Source organism: Girardinichthys multiradiatus, chromosome 5 (genome assembly GCF_021462225.1).
Source record: "Girardinichthys multiradiatus isolate DD_20200921_A chromosome 5, DD_fGirMul_XY1, whole genome shotgun sequence".
Classification (NCBI taxonomy): domain Eukaryota; kingdom Metazoa; phylum Chordata; class Actinopteri; order Cyprinodontiformes; family Goodeidae; genus Girardinichthys; species Girardinichthys multiradiatus.
In genome coordinates, this window is record NC_061798.1 from 45,051,546 (window position 1) to 45,067,460 (window position 15,915).

Consider the following 15,915-nt stretch of genomic DNA (forward strand, 5'->3'; position numbering starts at 1 on the left):
TTCTTTATTTACAGCATAACTGAGCTCAGGACCTATTATCTGAAGTTAATTATAGTTTAATGAGGCTGAAGATGAAACTGCAACAAGGCTTTACACTATGATGCAGTAGCCTGATCACTAGGTGCCCTCCTGTGGTTGAAGCATGTCATAGATTTGTCATACACTTCTGCACTAACGCTGTAAAATATTCATTTCCTCTGATATGAGCCTCTCAATGTTTTCTTTTTAACTCCACAACTTATCTTTTAGCGGATTCATATTTAATATAAATGGAGTTCAGTAGCTAGTCATGGCAGATATTTCGATGCTGTTCATTCAACTGTAGCTAGAAGACCGCAGAATTATAAAAAGATGTAATGTATTACTGTAGATGACACTGTAGATATCAGATGTTCCTGTTTTAACAGGATCCCGTGTCCCATTAGTATTTAACATTACAGTGCTGTGAAGAGCAGAATACGGTATTCTGTCACATTATTTCAGTTAATCAAAAAACAATTCATATCAAATAAAAACAGCCTGAGTAAATACTAAAAGCAGTTTTTAAATGTTTATTTCAATTAGGGGAAAAAGCTATCCTAACCTACACTCGGCTTGATTACTGCCAGACCAGTGCAATTAAGAAAATACTTTAATAGACCCTGTCTGGGGCGCAGCTCGTGGTGTCACAGTAGATCATTGGACCCAAGTATGGAGGCCTAAATCCTCGAGACAGATGTCCCGGGTTTGAGTTCCGACCCGGCGAGACCTTTCCTGCATGTCTTCCCCCCTCTCCAGCCCATTTCAAGACTGTCCACAAATGCCACAAAATTGAAACAAAAAAAAACCTGCATGGCAACATGAAGTAGACCAAAAGCTCTCCAAAACCAATACATCATGCCCCGATCCATAGACACCTGAGATCAGACGAGAAGCAAAGTCACTGAAATCGATCTATCTTGAAAAGACCACAAAGCCACTTCCAAGGCTTTGGGACTCCAGTGAACCACAGTGAGAACCATTATCCACAGATGGAGAACACATGGAACAGTGCTGAACTTCTCCTGTAACTCCCAAGAGCTTAGTGGTTAGAGAGCAGTGTGTTTGCATCCTGGAGGCAGCAAGTTCCCTGTTTCGAAACAGAAACTGCCACTCTGGGTCCCTGAGTAAGACCCTTAGCCCCAGAATGCTGCACAGCAGCAGCCCACTGCTCCCTAAGGGACGGGCTAAATGCAGAGGACTAATTTAGTTGGAAAGTCAGTGTTTATGGTTTAATAAGAGAGAGAATGTAAAAATAGCATCCATGGGAGGGTTCTAGGATGGAAACTACTTTTGACCAAAGAAAGTAAATAAAGACCTATCTCACATTTGTCAAAAAACATCTTGGTGATCCTCAAGACTTGAGGTAAAATGTTCTGTTGACTGACAAGAGAAGAGTACAACCTTTTGTGTGTCTTGTTACATCCTGCTCAATAAAGAAGTTTGATGGTCTGGGGCTGATTTGCTGCTTCAGGACATAGATGACCTGCAACTGGTAGATAGATTAATTCTGTTTTCTGCCAGAAACTCTTAAAGGACAATGTCCAACTATCAGTTTCTGACCTTGAGCTCAAACAGGACAAACATCCATAGCACATCAGCAAGACAATGGCTCAAAAAAACGTTTTGGACTGGCCTAGTCAAATTCCAGACATAAATGTGATTGAGAAGACAGTAATATGACCTTAAACAATTATTCTGCAAGAAAGAGTGGACCCAAATTTCTCCTTAGCAATAAAAGACTCATGATCAGTTAATGCAAACACTTGATGGCAAGGGTGGCACAACCAGTTATTAGGCTTAGGGAGCCTTTACTTTTTCTCATAGGGTCAGGCTGGTTTAGATTAGATAACATTTGTAAGGTGTAAATCTGTAAGAAGACAGATGCTTTGGATTTATGTGCATTTATGGGGGGAGAGAATGTGCAACCTACAGGTTAGCGTATCAGGACATATTACAATTGTCTTCACCAGGTTTTAAAATTATTCAAATATAGTCTGAAGTGTACAAAAATACACAACAGGTTCCACAATCTTTATTTAGAAATCAAGAAGAAAACCAAAACAGAAAAGGTATTTGTGAAAAACTATGTACACCCTTCCTGCTTCTACAGGATAAAGGAGGGGCTGCATATTTAAGTTGTCCGATTATTAGCTGGTGAGTTGCATACAGTCACATTTTAGACTCTCCAAGCCTTAGTGGGCATGTTAAATGTTCATGATAGGACAGTCAGACAAAGACAAAACAAGTATGGCTGGTTTAGAAGGGTTGAAGGAGAAAGACCTTTCCCCTGAAAAAGTATATGGCCACATGAGATTTACAAAGTTGCATCTGAATGAATGAATGAATGAGAAAAATTCACTGCATCGTCTTAAAAGAAATCAAAATCCAGTAGATCAGCACAATTAGGCACGGTCATGGAGGGATGATGATTTGGCCTGGTTTGGCAGACACCAAGGCAGCAGCAAATCCACAACAGAATGACTAAACAGAAGAATCAGGGTCCAGACTTCAACCTGCAACCCTCAATGAACACAAAGATGTGAGAGACTGACAAAGACTTGGTTTTAAACACAAAGCCTTTCAATTTTAGCTTTGTTTTTATTTCATAAATAATGGCAATGTGGGATCTGGGATGTATGATTGGACCCTTGAAGTTAGACTTGAATATCAGTGATTATTATTTGTATTGCTGCAAGCGTCAGGACACTTTGCTTTGGCAGAAACAACATGATGTGGTTTATTGATCGAAACAATCCATATCCTGGGTTTTAGTGTTTTAAAGTAGGGTCTACAGAGGAAACATTAATGCTTATGACACCTACTGAGTCAGAAAAATCCTATTAGCCAGAAATAGGTTCTTGTTTTTAAAAACCTATAGATATAAAATAATGTAAAACCAACATATTAAGCATTTTCAGTTGCATTTAACAGGATGTTTTTTAACAGAATGTCTTTATTAGAAACGTGATTTTCTATTTCAAACATCAACTGGTAAAAACAATAAACAGGCAGATGGATCTTTTCAAATTAAAAATCTACTGACAGAAAACGTTTCCTGAAACTTGGACATACGCTACAGGCCACAACTACACAAGCAAGACCGGATTTGTCTAAAAATGACCATGAATTCATTGATATAATCTGTAATAACATAAAAATAAATATTATACAAAGATTTGCTTATCCGAATGCAAGTTTTTACTATAATCATGGGGTATTTGACCTTTTCTAGCTTATACTTTTCTTTCTTCAGAGTAACCTCTTCTGGCTTTAACAACAGAATGGCATTTATACAATTTGCACATTGTGATTTGATTTGATTTGATTTTTACTTTTGCACTGAAGCTGTCATTCTTGCAAATCTTCTTAACCCTAAAACAAAGCACACTTAGTCAGCTATTCACCGATGGTCTGGCAACATACATGCATGCCTGATGGTAAATTAAGAAATAATGAACAAAGAAAAGAAAGCAAATAATCCCAAAGTCCAGAGAACTCGTACTGTTTTTTTTTTTAAAGTTACGGTGAACAGGAACTTGAAGCTGCTTTCAAATGTTTGGCCTGCAGTAAACGAACAGGCTTCATCCCACAGATATGTTCGATTGGTAACTGCTCCACATGCTGACAGGCTTAACAGTCTGAGAAGATACACGGCTTTTTAAAGCACCCTTTTTTGTGATGGCAAAGAGAAATAAAAAACTATTATGACAAACTTTCAGAAATTTGTTTAAATACTCCAACCCATCATTACAATGAACCAAGAATTAAAATATCCCCAATAAACTTGATTTGCATAGTCTTCTGTAATAAGAACATTTTCCTTATGATATATACATTATAAACATTCCTAAAGGTAAAAGGCGCGTTACATATAGAAGTGATTAACCTGGTTTTGCCACTCTGTACACCTTTACATCGTATATGAGACAAGGCAACTACTTTTGGCACATCTTGTAAAGATGAGTACAAAAGCCTTAAATAAATGATGAAGAATAAAAGTTGAGGAGACTGGGTGCTCGCTTGCTGTGCTCAAGGTCCCTCCAGTTATACCCTGTCACATTACTACACATCTGCCTAGCATTTCTGTCTAACATTCCAGCATCGCTTTTCTATGCATCTGATACTCTAATATATTTATGTTGTTGCCTCTGCCGATAAGCTGGGCAGCAAAATATTTTTGGACATGTGATGGCTCCAAATTTTACATTGATCAATCTTAGCCACATTATGCACACACTCTGTCTGCACTTAGGAAGATTCACTCACCTCAGCATGTTGAATGCTTACAGGAACTGACACAGCAAGGGTTTGCCCTGTTTTCTAAATAACTCAGCTAATAATTATTTGAAGGCGGGCTGATAAACAATCTATAAAGCACTGAACGTTACACTTATTTTATAGGAACTGTTGGGGTGCTAAAGATTGTGTTAAAACAAATCCATGGGATTTCTTTCCCCTCTTAAATAAATAAATTCAAATCAAAGGTTGGAATTTTTCTGAGATTCTGTTGCCGCAATCAAACTGTATTTATTTCAAGGTTTTTTACATTTCTTTACGAGAGGTGCCAATAACTGTGGGGGGGACTATAGAAAACATGCAAACCTCCACCTGTTTAAACAAACAACAGAACAAGATGTTGTTAAAAGAGTCCTGAGGTACCGTCATGATTTAACACAAAAAAACCTGAACATCCTCTGGCAAAGACACAAAGGCTGTCTGTAATTGCACTTTGTGAAATTTAAAGGCAGTCGTGACTGATCTGTGTAACAGTTGTGGTTAAAAAGGTCAGCTTCGATGTGTTAGTTTGAAATTTTAAGTATTGCTGCCAGTCATCTACAGAAAGCATACTGATTAATCAACATTCGATGTTATCCTGATGCTTAAAGGGAAAAAACTGAAAGACCACCTGAGTATTTTTACAGAAATCACACCAAGCAGCACGGCGTCGCTGGAGCTGGTTGTAGAAGACATTCAAACAGCAGGTGTTTGATTGGAAAAATAAAAAAGTCTTTGGTGAGAAGACATGCAGGTTGTCTCTATGAAGGAAATCAGTTCAAAGGTTGGACCTCCTTCTTGTCTGACAAATGTTTTTCAGAAGCAAGATGGTGAAACTCAATCAAACACAGTTGATTATTTTGTTTGAAAAAAATTTATATTTTTAAAATCTTTATATAATTTATTCAGTAGTACCTGAAAAAAGGTACCAAAGAGTCCAACTGAAATCATCCCAGAGTCTTACTACTCTTCCATAGGAATGTAAGACAGGATGGAGTGCTCCTGTGCGATCGCAGCCAGCTCTTTGAGGAACTCCGAGAAGAGGACCGTAGCGAAGACCTCTGTCTGATCCAGAGAGATGGCTTTGGGTTTTGGGGGCAGGGAGTTCTTCAAGATCTTTCCTCCTTCGTGTTTGTTTGAGCCACTGCTGCTGGTTTTATCTGAGAGGATGAAAAACCAAACAGTTTAACGTTTTCAGGACTGACCTTTGGTGTTTTCTCCATTTTTAAATAATTTAATTCAAATTAAATAAATCCTCAAAATAGACAGTTCCAAATAAACAGAATAAAATATGCACTTTACAATTCCAGTTCAAACACTGGACCAAAGCTCGAGGGCCTGAAAGAGGAGGCTGAAAAACTGGATTTATACAACTTTAAAAAAATCAGTAGAAGTTCTTCAGACTTTCAAATTTAGCCCACTGTCTGCAGCAGCACTTCTAATTACTTTGGAAGCATTAATGTATCCTGTTACTTCAAATGTTTCCATCTGAATAATAGCTATAGGATAGAATATAATTTATATACAATAACAGCACAGATGTTGTCTTTAATTTACATCACTGACGGTTATTGATCAGAAGATGTGGTTAAAAATAATCAGGATGTGAACGATGTTACCGAATGCTTTCAAAACCTTTTGTTTTCTCACAACTAAAAGGGAAAATATATCAATGAGAGCAGCTGTATTGAGATTTCTGTTAGAAAAAGATAGAATGTTAATAAACTGTCAGAGACCAGATTGCAGACACTAAATGATTATACAATTAATATTCTACATAACGCAACAAATCATCATACATTATTAACTTTTATTATGACTATTTCAAAATTATTGAAGAATGACTATGAATTAGTTTAAGATGAGAGCTAAATAAAAAAGTATATTCTAATTTATATACGGATATATGCTGTCAGTTCGATCCAATCATACAAATGGATTCAAAAGTCAATTACAAACTCTATCGGAGTTATAAAACACTGCTGTCAGGTTTAGTTTTTCTTTCATTTTTACGTATAGCGCTATGGAGGAGTCCTTCCTTTTCTGTCCTTTCAAAATAAATATAAATTCTATTACTAATTACAGATAGCTAGCAGACACAGACAGACAGACAGACAGGATATGTACATATTTACCAGCAATTCTTCTTCAGCTTCTTAGTCATCTTTCCTTCTTGTTTCAGTATTGAAACATGTTCAATGAAAAATATTACAATAATATCTTTAATCTACCCTTTGATTTTATGCTGATCTATGCTTGACCTAACCTGAGTGGTGTTTATAGTGTCTAATTATACATTAGGAATATTTAACAGAGCAAAAATCAGGAAAAAAGCGGTTCACGCTGAGGGCGTGTTATTACCTGCCGTGATGAACAAGGCCTCCCTCGCCAGCAGCCAGTGTTGTGCCACAGTAATCAGCTCCGAAAAGTCCTTCCTGCAGGCAGCAAGCTCTTCAATCTGATTCTTCACAGTGGCAAGAACCTGGGGAGAAAATATTTTAAAGATACAAAAAAATCCCATTTGCAGGATTTTAAATAACACATAATGCTTATTTTTAGCGGTGAAAAATAACCACTATGTCTTTGTAATTTTCAGCAAAACATGTTTGGGTTACCTGGTAAAGTGAGCGAACAGTGGGCTGAAAAACTAGGTTGGTGTTGAGGAGGAAGGAGCGGAGAAGCGGCTGAGGATAAGCAGCCAGCTGAGCCAGGATCCCCGTCAGCAACAGGTTGACATGAAGTGTGTTAGAGAGCATATTCTCCAGGCGAGACAGCAGCACGCTGATAAATGGACCTGCAGGATGAAGATTCATTGTTTAAGTTTTATTTTTTGGTGAATAATGAACCTGCTGCAGACAAAAGATTCAGCTGAACTCACCTGTAAAAGGTAAAGCATAGCTTCCTTTAGAGCTTCCGCTACGAAACCTTTGAATGGACCCAAATGGAGACTGCAGTTTCTCTGGCTCTGGAGTTTCAGCTGTAAAGGGAGTGAAGTCCATCTTTTCCTCGTCCTCCTCCTTTTCCTCTTCCTGTGCTACTGTGACAGGCACTGTCACCTCGTCATCAGCTTCCACCTGTTTTCCACCAGTTTCGCTGACCAGAGAATGAATCAGCTCCTCATACTGAGCTAAAAGATCGTCACTAGTGTTAGTCGCTTTCTGGAGGTTGCCGTTACAATGTGTCTGACCGTTGACCTTTGACTTTAAGCTGGTCTTTGCATTATCTGCCATCACAGTGGTGGGAAGTGTTAGGCTGAGCCCATTTTTCACTGAGACCTCAGCTAAGCCTGGCTGGACCTCATCTGATGATGAACCGCTGGGTTCGTCTGATGTCTGCTCCATCTCTGAGGCGTCTTTCTTTGCAATCAGATCGTACACCAGGACATCATCCTGGAAGTCATTTTCCTCGATGTACGAACCTTTTACAAGCATGATGGCAGACCTCCTCATCTCCTGGATGTGTTTTGGGGGCCCAGAAGAAGGCGGCTGAGGAGGTTTGGGGTCCACAGGAGCTTCATCAACCTGTACTGGACATGCATCAAAGCTATCATCCCACTCCAGCTCCAGCTGGGTAATGGAGGGCGGCTCTTTACTGGGCGGCAGAATGGGTTGGCGATGTGGCACCAGCAGCTGTGCGACTCTCTTCAGAGCCGCCTGGGTTTGCCGACAGTCTGGCATCGGCTCCTCTAGGACACCCGGCTGGTACTTCTCCGGAGGAGGGTTCTCACCATCATACGGCGCTGACCACACCTGGCAGGCCTGGATGCAGCTGCTGATGCTGAGCCGGGCATCATAGAGGTAATGAAGGTAGCTGACATCCAGGTAGATTTCTGAGCCGATGGTGCAGGAGTTACCCGAGCCATCGTCTTCTTCTGAGAAGCTGCTCTGTTGGTCTGATGAAGACAGAGAGAAGATGATGAAAGCTGATGTTCAACACTGAACCCCCGCAGAGCAGAAATAATGAGTTTGACATTTAACAGCAGGGGGTAAAGTGATGCAACACTGCGAAACAGCAGGAGGTCTCAGTGTCTGATAATACACACCATCATCCCTGTTACACGCTCATGTTCCAATTAAATGCAGATCCTCACCTTACAGTGCACCATTTCTCTGAACACATTTCTCTAGTGGGACACTGATAAATGATATTTCATTTTAATATTCCTTCCACTCTCTATAATTAATTTCCAGATCATTTAACGTAGTACTACCGCAATTTTTCCATCTGTTTGCTAAACAGGTGTTATGAAAAGGTACATTTGCTAATAGATTTCCCCTCTGCAGCCAATTTAAATGCATCAGAAGCTGTTTACAAATGTGTCTGAAAAGCACGGATTCATTCTGACTTCATAAAGAGCTTTCATGCTCAAGTAATGCACAATGCCACCCCAGAAGAGTGGATATAAACTGACAAAGAGGCTTATAAAGGATTAGAGGGCATTTTATTCACTACGTGACGTTGTCTTTACAATGAGTTTATGAAGCAGAGCTAAACAGCATGGCAGGCCCATTTCTAGTTTTTAGTTAATAACATAATAATTAAAACATTCTCAGAAAGTGGCGAGCATGCTGAGAAAAATAAATCTACTGTGAATGTTTTTTTGTTTTGACCTGCTTAACAGTAACCTAAATATAATAGTTTAATAACACAAATAATGCGATTTATGCAGAAAAGGTGACTGTAAATTATTGTAGATCTGAAACATAAAAATGATCTTGCATGTTTGTCCCATAAAAAAAACGAAGGTATACATGTCCTCCATTTTATTGATTGATTGTTTTTGTTCATATTTTTTAAATGCAGAATATGAGTCAGTCTTTCTCCATAGACAGGAAAAACTGAATCCTCCTGTTTGGTAGAATCTCTGGCACATTTATTTATTGCAGTATGCCTGCAATCAATAGGAATTATTGCACAATCGCAAGCATAATGGATGCCAACTAGTGTAAAACCCACAGAAGAAGAACATACAATAACAACTGTTTGTGCTGCTTACTGTTTTGAATCTAAGGACCTGTTTTTGATTTAGTTTTGTTTGGATGCGTGCACATTACAGTGTGTTTTTACGTTTCTACAGTACTTGTGTCGTGTGTACGGAGATCGTGATTAAAACGTGGTCATGAAGATGTGTTAACAATCCTCTTTTGAACGGATCATTGTTGGGTAAACAGGGCCTGTGTGTAAGCAAGGCGGCCCACAAACCTGACTCAGTTGTGTCCGGAGGAATGGGTCACACTTCTAGAAAACTGTTGTGAGTAGCTTGTAGAAAGATGCCAAACATTAAAGAAATATATGAAAACTTCTGAATTTAAAGAAAGTCTGGAAAAATATCGGAAAAAATTATCTCTCCCATTCTGGCATTTTGGTAAATATAATTATAAATTAGTAAACATTATTTAAGATAATATATTACTAACCTAAAGCAGGCAAGGTTTAGTTAAGAAGAGGTTATCAGTTTTTTATAGTGTGTGTAAATATGTGGTTTCAACGGTAATCATAATTAACTTCCACATGCTCCTTAATTACCTGTGTTACTGGAGTTGTTTGGAGTTTCCCCACGCTTGGAAAAAAGGATGGAATCCAGCTGTCGGAGGGGCGGGGGGCTGCGATCCGGGGAGCAGCAGGACGGCGTCAACGCCAAGATCTTGGCCGCCGATGCTGAGTAAAAGTCCCTCTCCTTCACCACTCGTCTCTGACTCAGCATCATGTGATTGCAGGGGATCAGGTACCTGGAGAGGCAGACGAAGACACGTGTCAGGGGAACCAATTGGCGGTTGGGCAGGATGGGATGATGGGAGAAAGCAGGCAGGTAATCGCAGTGGAAGAAGCTCATCATGTCATAAATCAACTAAAGCTCTAGAAATGGAGAAGTCAGCACATGTGTCACTCACTTCAGCACGAGCTGCAACATCACATCCTCGCAGTAGAAGCCAATCAGGGTCCGGAAAAGCGAGAGTGACACTGTTCCCAGCTGGAGTCGTCCATGAAAACACACAAAGAAACAAAAAAGGAAACAAATGGGAGTATTTAAAACCACAGAATTTAAGCACTGCATAGACAGTACAACAAACAAAGTCTCCACCCATAGGTCCTAGGGACATTTTCCAATCCAAAAGACTGGTTCCTGCCTTATGGGTCATGCAGTTTGAATAAAACATGTATATTTACAAACAAACAAAGAAAGGTGGTAAGTGAATGGATGGGTTTCATCCTGTACCTGGAAGGGGGTGTTGATGCGACTGACCAGCGTATCCAAAATATACACGCCTTCATGCTGGTGGAGGAGGATGAAGGAGAGGAAAGTTTGCAGCAGGGCCGGCTCTGTCACGCTCCTCAAGAAGAGGTCAAGGTACGCTGTAGTGGTCATCACCTCCTCTAAAGTGAGCTTCACATGAGTAGAAATCAGTCAGCTGGGACTCTTTATGTAAGTATGAAGGTTAAATAACAGCAGCAGGCCAAATAACTAATATTTTCATCTATAGTGTCTTTCAAAAGTAAAACCTTTTCCTATTGTGCCACGTTACAAACAAAAACGTATTTTCTTTAGATTTTATGTGACAGATGATTGCAGTCTAACATACAAAGTAATTATGGTCATTTTACAAATAAAGAAAGTGAAAACTCTGGTTTGCATTTGGTTTTTCCCATTTATTCTGATATTCTTAAATACATTTAGTTTAACTGAATGACTTCAGAAGCCAACCTTTTAGTGAATAAAGAACACACCATCCTCATAGTGAAACATGATGGTGACAGCATCATGCTGTGGGGATGCATTAATTTAGCAGGGACAGGGAAGCTGTTCAGAGCTAAATGCAGGGAAATCCAGGGAGAGAACCTTTTAGGGAACGCAAAAAATTCAAGGCTGGGGTGGAGGTTCCCCTTCCAGCAGGCCCCAATATACAGCCAGAATTAACAATGACTGAATGAACTAACAAGATCATAGTATATCCATGTGTTAAAATGGCCCAGTCAAAGTTCAGACCTACATCTAATGGGAATTTATGGATAGAACTTATGTCTACAGATGCTCTCCATCCAATCTGAGTCCGCTTGATCTACTTTGCAAAGAAGAATGGGCACACATTTCTGGTTGTATATAAAGACATGTGCAAGCCACATTTTTTGATTTTTATTTGCAAAAACCCAATAAATTAAACCACAAATCACTTTCCTTCCGCTTCACATTTACTTCATGTTGCTCTATCACATTAATTCCTTATGAAATACGTTGAATTCTTTTTTAAAGGCCCTGGGTATATGAGGCCATTTTAAATACTCCCCCCTGACTTAGACTAAGAGGAGAAGTTACATATTTGATCAAAAGCTGTTACCTGTTTTGGCACAATCCAAATTATTGGTACACGGATAAACAACTTAAAAGATAATCATCTGCTTCATTATCAGATGCCAGTCACGTGTGATAGTGAAGAAAAAAAAACAACAAACCTTGTGCAGTGCTGGTGCAAGGACTGGTAAAAGAAAACCATTATAGATGTAAGCCACCAACTGGTCTCTGATTGTGTGATGGGCGACCTGGAAACAGTCAGTGTCAAGAGATATGTCAGAAAAGTGTGTAGTCAGACAGATGTGCAGTTATTTACAACATCAGACATTTTCCATCAGTTAAAACCATGAGCTTGCAGACAGGTGAGAGCATAGACAAATAAACAGCTGGTGGTTTACTTTGCTCTGCTCAAGCAGGACACTAGGACATGATTTGGACTCTGTGGACTGTTGGGTGTTTGTGGATTTTCCATGGGCTTCAATAATTCTCATCAGGGTAATTTAGGGAGATTTTTAGAAAGCAGGTGGATCACTTTGCTCTTTTCTTCTAGCCTTTGTTCACACTTTTGTCCAGCAGTGGGTTACATATGAGAGAACTGCATTTAATCAGTACACCTTTTTAAGAGAGCTGGGAGCTTGAAAGTAATATCTGTGCGAACATGAATTAAGTCTTCTTAGTGGCTGCGTTCCTTATTTTCATACAGACGGCACATGGGCTCACCTGAATCACAGCATTGCAGAATTCCAAGGAGTTCAGAAACTGGACCAGGGACGGCAACCGGAGCCACTCCTCCTTGTGAAGGCAGTGCCACTCCTCGCTGGGAACCTCCAGCTTGGTGGGAAGAGATGAGTACAGGCCACTCAACCCTGTGGCCAGCACCTACGAGACAGGACACAAAGCATAAGTTAGGATCCTGAATCCCAAATTACATGAAGATATATTTCATTCTTCGTTTCTGTTTACATTCATACTTTATTTTTTATCATTCGTAGTGTCTTTAAATGCAAAAACAGAAATTTACAAAAACTGGCCATATCATAGCCGAGCATTCACCAGTGTTATCAGCTACGAAACCTCCTGGATACGTAGCTGAAGGTGAATGGATATTCTGAGCTTCACTGGAAATTAATGAGGTTGCATTTGTGCCTAACCTGCTGTCTGCAAACCAAATTGCCCCCTGGGGACATCTGGGGCTTGCTTTACCTCTCCTTCCTTTACCATGAGCACAGTGTCTGTCTGTCTGTCTGTCTGTCTGTCTGTCTGTCTGTCTGTCTGTCTGTCTGTCTGTCTGTCTGTCTGTCTGTCTGTCTGTCTGTCTGTCTGTCTGTCTGTCTGTCTGTCTGTCTGTCTGTCTGTCTGTCTGTCTGTCTGTCTGTCTGTCTGTCTGTCTGTCTGTCTAGTACTTATTGTTAGGTTGTAAAGATACAATCTTCAGCTTTTTAGTTGATGCCTGCAGGTTCCAGGTATAAAATCACTGGTATTTGAAATAATTTATTCATCCTTCTTAACAAGAACCCCAGGTCCACTTGGGGAACAGAAACCTCTCAGCATGTTTTAGCCGCAACACTTCACTTCATTTGATGAAGTGCAGTGCTGTTATGCCAACAATACAGAGTCACAATTTCAAATTCAGTTTCATCAGACCAAAACATAATCATCAGGAGGTTTTTTTTTCCCTGCCTGTATTTGTTTAATGCAATGCAGTTCTACTTTTACAGGAGTCTGCGTTCACCTGTACACTACAACAAACAGACCCTTTGTAACCTCTCAGCAAACTGTGGCTTCAGCTACAGGATGACTAAATGTCTGGAATATCCAACAAGGGAAGCTGGACCTTATTTTATTTTGTTCAGATTTCCCAGAAATGATCACCTGCGTGAACTCAAGAAGACCAAGTGTGTGCAGACAAATGCAACCAGGCGGAGGGATTTTATAAGCTATTTGTCACAAAAAGGTTAAAAAGGTTTGGACATGATTTATCATGGTCTTATTTTTTACCTTTTAACATTTTAACAGGAGAGCTTTTTAATATTCAGAAACGCATGACTTTAGGAAGCAGAGCCTCTTAACAGCTATGTCTAATTTTACTTGATGGGAGTATTATCAGTGTTATGGTACTGTACCCATTCTCAGTAAACTTATCCTCCTGAGGTTTCCTCCGCAAGCTTTCTGAAATATTTTGTTTTGTTTAATTGGCATCACAACAAAACCTTTTTTTCCCTGCAAAGCCTGCAGCTGTGGATAAAGGGCCTTATTCATGTGGGATTATCTGTAATCATATATATTGCCAGGTATTTGCAACAGTCAATGCCAGATTCTGTTTTCACCTTTTTGTATAGGTCTATTAATTATTCTGCATATTTTTAACTTATTATGACATCCAGGGGCTCACATATTTGAGTAAATATAAATGGCATGGATTATTTCAGTCTTAAAACATAAATGAAAGCTGAAATGCAAATAAATTTGAAACCTATTGACAAACCAAATGAAGGCATGAAAGAAACAAGAAAGGTTTTGTTGGACTCACTGGGCAGAAGTAGGTGTTCTCTGCAACATGCAACGCCACCCTCTCATTCTCAGCAGACAACGACATTATCAACAACAAGGCGTCTCTCGCTTGCTGGCCCACGGTGCCATCCCTGTGAATGAAGGGGATGAGGAGGGAGAAGATGAGGAAATTGGCGGCCCCCTGATCCTCACTGGTGTGGAAAAACAACTCCAGAATCGACGGGTCCTTTGCAAGAACACAGCAAAGCTGGTGGAGCAGCAGCACCAGCTCGGCCTCGACTGCTGGTGCCGCTGTACCCGAACAGGAGGACAGCAGCATCATGAGGGGCCGCAGGATGGGCTTGTGATGGAGCAGAGGCTGGCGCGATTGGCCCACCAGCATCTCGTACATCTTCAGCTGCTCCAGTTTCATGTCGTCCGTGAACTCCCTGCGCAGGCTCCACACGAATAGGCGCTCCATAACGTTCTCCATAACCACAAACTCCAGTATGGGACCCATTGCTCCAGCCTGGCCACTCTCCTCCTCCATCAGCAGGAAAAGCATGTGCTCCACATAGTTCTGCACAGCACTCGCCTCATCCCCTGGGATCGGGCCAAAGCGAGATCCTCCGCTGGATCCAGAGCTGATGCTGAGGACCCCCAGTGAGGGAAGCGTAGAGCTGCTGCGCAGTGGATCATGCTTTTCTAGGATCTTCACCACCTACAAAAAGAAATGTAGAAAGGTTTTGTAGGTGGAACACAAAAAACACGTTGAAGAACTTTGATGTACAGACCTGCAACAGCAAGCTGTTTTAGCTGCATCTTTACTACCAAAACGAAGCAGAGTATGAGGCTCATTAGTTGTCAAATTAAGACAGTTTGACCAAAACATGTTTTTATTTATACCCATGGTGCTTGCATCGATCTGCATGTGACCGGTGTTGGCCAGTTTCATGTTGACTGGCAGTTATCATGATCCTAGAACTAAAAAATGGGGGTATTTTTCTTTTTCTCCATGAAATTAATTTTTATGTAGAAAATCTATAAATAACAGGGAGGAAACAATGGCATGTACTCTAATTTGGACACATGGGAGTTACTTTAGTCAGTTAATTCTACAATATTCACCTGAAGCAGAATTTACAACAGATCCTTCCTTTCTGTCTGACGGCCGTCAGCCGGGTGAAAACGGGCGTAAACAGACCCACGCGGTACAAATAAACTGAGCTGGGTGACACAGAATGAAACCAGCTTTTGTTGCTTGCAGACCCTCCACTGTGTAGAAACCAGAGTCACAATAATGGGCCCAGTGTCCCCAGCCTGACACTGCTGTCATGACAATGACTGGTTGTGTTTTGAGAGAACTGGGCATGGCTAATGGAAACCAGGAAAAAGTTTGTAATCCCTGCTGTGGTTTTGACTTCAAGGCTCAACGTTGTTCTGGCTCTTCCTACATTATGCCAGGAGGGAACTATGTTTGCAAATCGGCAGCTGAGCCAAGGAGTATATGTGTTTGTTTCTGTTTGCCTGCTCTTTGGCGGAAAATACAAACAGCAGGACTACATTATTTTTATTTTAAACAAGGGCGGACAACATGATGTTGACAGACAGGAGATCTGTGGGTGGAGGCAGGATTTTTTTATTTTTTGGCAGTGGCAAAGGAAAGAGGTCTAATAGCTTCGAAGGAATTTGTTTGTGGTCTTTGGCTCCTTTAGAGCAGACATCACTACAGCATGTTGGAAACAAGGTTGAAGTTTAAAACATTTTCATTTGAAATATTTACGGAAAGTACAAAAGTAGTTAACATATTAACTTAGGTTCAGAAGCCATGCTTCACCAAA

General features: G+C 40.3%; 1 protein-coding gene across 2 annotated transcripts in view; it reads right to left on the minus strand.

Moving 5' to 3' along the window:
* Nucleotides 1-2,031: 2,031 nt before the first annotated feature.
* Nucleotides 2,032-15,915, minus strand: part of fhip1aa (FHF complex subunit HOOK interacting protein 1Aa) — a 39,668-nt gene continuing 25,784 nt past the window's right edge. For both annotated transcript variants that reach the window (XM_047366473.1, XM_047366472.1), the window contains 10 exons: nucleotides 14,115-14,795; nucleotides 12,305-12,463; nucleotides 11,746-11,832; nucleotides 10,514-10,681; nucleotides 10,188-10,267; nucleotides 9,823-10,025; nucleotides 7,175-8,188; nucleotides 6,912-7,090; nucleotides 6,658-6,778; nucleotides 2,032-5,456 (listed from right to left, as the gene is read on the minus strand). In XM_047366473.1, the coding sequence (XP_047222429.1) occupies nucleotides 5,260-5,456; nucleotides 6,658-6,778; nucleotides 6,912-7,090; nucleotides 7,175-8,188; nucleotides 9,823-10,025; nucleotides 10,188-10,267; nucleotides 10,514-10,681; nucleotides 11,746-11,832; nucleotides 12,305-12,463; nucleotides 14,115-14,795 (2,889 nt within the window). In that variant the 3' untranslated portion in view covers nucleotides 2,032-5,259. The remainder of the gene's footprint in view (nucleotides 5,457-6,657; nucleotides 6,779-6,911; nucleotides 7,091-7,174; nucleotides 8,189-9,822; nucleotides 10,026-10,187; nucleotides 10,268-10,513; nucleotides 10,682-11,745; nucleotides 11,833-12,304; nucleotides 12,464-14,114; nucleotides 14,796-15,915) is intronic.